A 5,607-nucleotide genomic window follows, 5' to 3' on the forward strand; every position below is an offset into this window, starting at 1 on the left:
TATATATTTGTCTAACCGATACCTTTTCATTATATACATATGGATGACTGAATATGAAATTACAAGTAAGTACATGACTTAAGTAAACAAATTTCAGCAGTATCCTAACTTTTTACATACTACCAATTGTACCCTTAAAATAATGTAACACCTAATAATACTTGACAGTTCTTTAATGGACTTATTGCAATGGGAGAGTTAAACATCCAGTGTTACCATTATACTTCACTACTGCATTCAGGTTAGACCAAAGAAGCATGAAGGATGTAAATCCTATAAGGATATAAAGGTGCAGCAACATCTTCAATTGATATAAGCAGTTATCTTAACCTTAAATCCTTGGTTTGGGAAATAAATTTCTGGAATTGGTCTATGGTGTCTTTAGAAAATTTGGAGTGATCTTTTATTTGAAGAAAATGCTGTGTGTGCAATTATTTGCATTTTTTCATCTTTTTGAAACTACAGTTGGTCTTCTCTGATCTCAAATAATGTTTCGTCCACAGTGCTGCATAAAAAATTGCTATAATAGAACCTTGTGATCTTGTGGATGTATTTATTTATCCAACTTTGATTTTCAGAATTTAGGTATAATCACTTCAATATAAGATATTCTGTACCAATCATGCTTGGTTAGAGGTGCATGTTCTATTTGTTTAACATGTCCACCTTTTCTTGGGGATGATAGTGGTGTCTCCTCCTTCAACCAATTCATTCATGAACTTGCTGTCGATTCTGATACTTCATCAAGTGTGGATTATTCATCTGGAGAAGATAGTGTAGATAGTAATGAAAGCTTATATCCTGCTTCTCCTTCATCACATGCTTCACGGGCATCTCGAGCAAGCTGTTTCATCAAGTATGATAAACGTCAAACACGGAGGATTAAGTACTTATTCTCATGGATTTTCTGGCCTGCAAAATTTGTTCTGGGTATACCATGTTTTCTCTATCGTTCTTCTGGGTTTCGGGGGATAAGATCTCTAAGTACCCCTCGAAGCCATCAACCTTTGCGTTCACATTTGACCAAGAAATCAAGCTTCCTCAAGGAACATGTTTTTCACCGCACCACTGACAGGAGACGTGGAGTTATTGAGGTTTCTGCTCAGATTGCTCCTTTGAAATTATGTCTTTACTGGTTTCTTATCCTTCCTTTTTCTTCTGTTACACTTTTGCTTTGCTTTCTGATATTTGAAATTACTATTTTAACCAGGACCTCCAGCTAGGAATTGAAATCTTCATAGAAGCCACCTTTGATGTTGTTCACAAGGCAGCACATTGCCTTCTTTCACCATCAGAATCTTTCAGAATGCTTTTTAGTTGGTTTTCTTTGCAGAGAAGTATCAAGGAAGTTCCTGCTAGCGGTTCAGATAAATCTGTTCCCACAGCTACACTTGGAGAAAATGATCCAACTCCTACTGAAAGGAAAACCAATTTGCGCCAGCCTATGAATACCGATGCTCGAACATGCCAAGATGTCATAACAGAACTTGGGTAAGGGAAATCTGCAATCTTTTTTACTTATACAAGATAATTTGATGCGCCCCCTTCCCTAGTATATCTTAATTGGTTCTATGCTTACTGGTGTTGGTCTTAGAAGCCAAAGAATTGTTCTGGGGGATGTTATTGCTACTTCACTTGAAGTTATATCTGACTTTCTCTTTTATAAACTTCAACAATATTTTTGTGCAGCCCTGTTTGAATTTTAACTTGAAGCTGCTGTTGCAGGTATCCATATGAAGCTATTCGTGTAGTTACTGCTGATGGATATGTTCTTCTTTTGGAAAGAATTCCTAGGTATATACACATTGATTTGCCTGATTTCAAAATTTACTTTAGAGCATGGATGGATAACACTTACCATGTCTTCTTGCAGGCGCGATGCACGGAAGGCTGTGTATCTGCAACATGGAATAATGGATTCATCCATGGGGTGAGCTAGTCCTTCCATTTACATTTTCATTTTAAATGCAACACTTTCTGGAGTCATTCATTTGAGATGGGTTGAATTGTTTTATCATGCAAGCAAGGAATATGAACTTCATACAGTGAGATGAGTACCTGACTGATTGCTTAAGTCTAGAAGATGCAGTAATTGTACCAAGTTGCGTAGTTTTGTTAGCATCTTTTTCAGTTTATTGGTAGGAAGCAGTTTTACATCTCTTGGAGCCTGTAATTGAGTCTTCGCAGTGAAAACAAACTTAGAAGTCTACAAATGCACAATTAACTAATGGAGAGCTATCCCAAGAAGTTCAACATTTGACCTGCAGAACGTCTTATCAGTTTTATCCATGGAATGACATGTTCTATACAGCTATTGGCTCATCAATGCCCAGAATGTTGTAAAAGAAGTAGTGGAACCTTTTAAGTGACAGCTGTTATATTCATTCTTGATTGTTTTTGGAGGGGATTTTATGTAGAGGCTTCTAAACTAGTGGTTCCAGAGCTGAATGCCACTTCAATAAAAGGCTGATGATGAAACTCTAGCCAGAGGCCATACGTAATTTGTAGTGCAACTTTTAATGAAGAACTTGTTGCACTCCTGGTTCTTAATCATGTAAGCTTCATTAAGGATCATTTTACACGAAATCAATCATATAGATGCCCTTCAAACCATATAAGGGACTTTTCCAAGGGGAGGAGGAGAGAGATAGACACAGATCTGGGTATACCGGCAGCATACCCAGACTTTTCCCTTTTATTAAAATGATATTTAGGGAATGGCTAGCCCCACAGATGTAATAGATGCAGCTGAGATCCTCCCCTCCCCCACCCGGGGCGCAGTTGGTCCACCCCCCAGGCACCCTGCATGGTCCAGATCCAGGTTATACCCCTGTTATAACTGAAAATATAAAACGTTTAAAATTATAAAAATATTTATCTAGGTGTATGATTGATAAGATTGCATAAACATGCAAATAATAGATAAAAGACCCAGATACCTGCCATGTAGTGGGCCCCTTGTCAATGTAGGTGGTTGTCCCACTGCACAGCAAAGATGGGTGAATGCATTGCACCATGCTTTTAATTCTTGCTTTATGGCTCTAGTTCTTGGGCCTATATATCTTAACTGAACTTCATCTGCTATTTATATTTTAACTTCATATCCAGATGGGTGTCTAACGGAGTGGTTGGCTCTCCTGCATTTGCAGCCTTTGATCAAGGTAAGCCTTTGTTTATTTTTTCCTCTTTCTTTCCAGTCACTCATAGTTTCCAGTTTGCATTGCCATGAAGATCAAACCATTTCAGGTTTTGTTGCCATGAAGATCAAATCATAGGCAGTAGAGAACTGATTCACATCTCATTTGTGCAGGTTATGATGTATTCCTGGGGAACTTTCGTGGTTTGGTTTCTAGGGAACATGTTAACAAGAACATCTCCTCACGACAGTAAGTTTCTGTAAGAAGTCTGTTTGGTTACTTGGCATATTTTTCTGAGGGATACTCTGTTTTTCCCAAATAATTGTCTAGGATGGAATCTCCTTGACAGGCACTTAGTTCTGTCACATGGCAGGTTACATGGGATTGAAATTTTGTGGGCGGGTAGTGGTAGACCCCAAGTTCCCCCAGTGCTCACATGTCAACTTTCAGCGTGAATAAGGTTGGCCATTTGTGGTGCAACACACAGAAGGGTATATGATTTGAATTTGAATCAGAAATTTGACCTGTGGCCTATGCAAACCATTCCCTAGATATCCAATGGTCAGAAATACATCGTCACCCTTCCACATGGCGGATAGAGGTGTGCCTGTCAAGAAAATTCTGCTTTTGACCGCCGTCTGGGAGACTTTATGCCTTTTCTGAGCAATGAACTTTTGGGGATATGTAATTAAGAGGGAAAGAAGGTTCAATTCTTGCATTAGTATAACTTGTGTTTAATGAAAGGAGTTTCTTTAGGGTTATTGTGCAACCATTTTTTTTCCCTGCTACTTTATGATATGAAATGTCCACTAGTAAGTTGTTCATCCTGCAGGTACTGGAAGTATTCCATCAATGAGCATGGTACACAGGATGTACCTGCTATGATAGAGAAAATCCATGAAGTTAAAACCTCTGAACTGAAGAGCAGCCAGCCTGATCTTGAAGAGGAAAACAATGATGATCAGCCTTACAAACTTGCTGCAATCTGCCACAGCCTGGGTGGAGCAGCAATATTGATGTACGTCATAACGCGTCGGATAGAGGAGAAGCCCCACAGACTGTCGAGGTTGATTCTACTGTCACCAGCTGGGTTCCATGAAGATTCTACCCTAGTATTTACTGTTGCTGAGTATCTTTGTCTTATGCTGGCTCCAATCCTTGCTCCACTTATGCCTGGGTTGTACATACCGACCAGATTTTTCCGGATGCTGCTGAACAAGTTAGCGAGGGACTTCGACAATTACCCTGCCTTGGGAGGGCTAGTTCAGACCCTTATGAGCTATGTTGTCGGTGGTGATAGCTCAAACTGGGTTGGGGTGCTAGGTTTGCCACACTACAATATGCATGACATGCCTGGAGTGTCTATTTTTGTTGCTATTCACCTTGCACAGATGAAGCGTAGAGGAAAGTTTATAATGTATGATCATGTGAGTGCAGCTGCTAACATGGAAGTGTATGGATCGCCTGAGCCCTTGGACTTGGGTAAACACTATGGACTCATTGACATTCCTGTCGATCTGGTTGCTGGGCGGAAGGATAAGGTGATACGTCCATCCATGGTTAGAAAACATTACAAGTTGATGAAGGATTCAGGTGTTGATGTGTTCTTCAATGAATTTGAATATGCTCACCTGGATTTTACATTTTCCCACCATGAAGAACTTTTGGCTTATGTCATGTCCCGCGTGTTGCTTGTTGTACCTCCACCTAAGCAACAGTTTGGTCAGAAGGCTGCGAGATTGAAGAGGAAAGGTGGAAATGGGTCAACTAGTAATACTACCTTGAGATCATCATCATCATCGTCATCATCATCGTCGTCATCATCATCATAGTAGACAAAATGTATAAATGTGGAAGCTTTCGGGATTAAGCTGCAGGGGTGTCTTCTTTGGTTTTTGTCGGGTGACATGCTTGCATTTTATGTTCATACTTGCTGCTGTTGTATATGATTGACTAGGTGTATTTTACACCATTTTAGTTAGGTTTTATCTCCATATGGGTGTCAAGTCATCACCTTCCCTCCCTGAGGAGAGAGTTTAATCATTGGGAAGTGCGTTATGGGTAAGGATCACTAAATTGTACCTTGTAAGAGAAGTTCTGTGCGACTTGGTTTATATTGTGAGTATTCATGAACATCAGCCTTGATGAAACCATTGCTTAGACTTCTTCGGCATCCTTTATGATTGATGAATGCCATCTTCTGTCATTGCTTGATTGTGATTCTTTTCAGTTCATCATCATCATCATCATCATCATCATAATCATCTTCTTTGTTCCATCATATCTTCCAAAAGGTTAAATTTTATTGTAGACCAACGAAAAAGATGAGGCCTTCAGTTGTTCCTGATTTTCCGTTCTTTTCTATTGTCGACTTGAATTCATTTTATAAAGTTTAAGCCTAGCAGCATGTTGGGGGATTTTAAGATCATGGTCTCAACTGCTGGATACTCTCTTTAGCCTTGGTGATTTG

At 39.5% G+C, this 5,607-nt stretch overlaps 1 protein-coding gene across 1 annotated transcript; it reads left to right on the forward strand.

The window, feature by feature from the left end:
* Positions 1 to 965: 965 nt before the first annotated feature.
* LOC122090187 (lipase member N-like) lies at positions 966 to 5,351 on the forward strand. Its single transcript, XM_042660040.1, has 7 exons — positions 966 to 1,094; positions 1,334 to 1,491; positions 1,726 to 1,794; positions 1,874 to 1,930; positions 3,109 to 3,161; positions 3,311 to 3,386; positions 3,970 to 5,351. Exons 2-7 carry the CDS (start codon positions 1,445 to 1,447, stop codon positions 4,967 to 4,969), a joined length of 1,302 nt encoding a protein of 433 aa, XP_042515974.1. The 5' UTR covers positions 966 to 1,094; positions 1,334 to 1,444; the 3' UTR covers positions 4,970 to 5,351.
* The last annotated feature ends 256 nt before the right edge of the window (positions 5,352 to 5,607 follow it).

Source organism: Macadamia integrifolia, chromosome 9, assembly GCF_013358625.1.
Source record: "Macadamia integrifolia cultivar HAES 741 chromosome 9, SCU_Mint_v3, whole genome shotgun sequence".
NCBI classification, from domain to species: domain Eukaryota; kingdom Viridiplantae; phylum Streptophyta; class Magnoliopsida; order Proteales; family Proteaceae; genus Macadamia; species Macadamia integrifolia.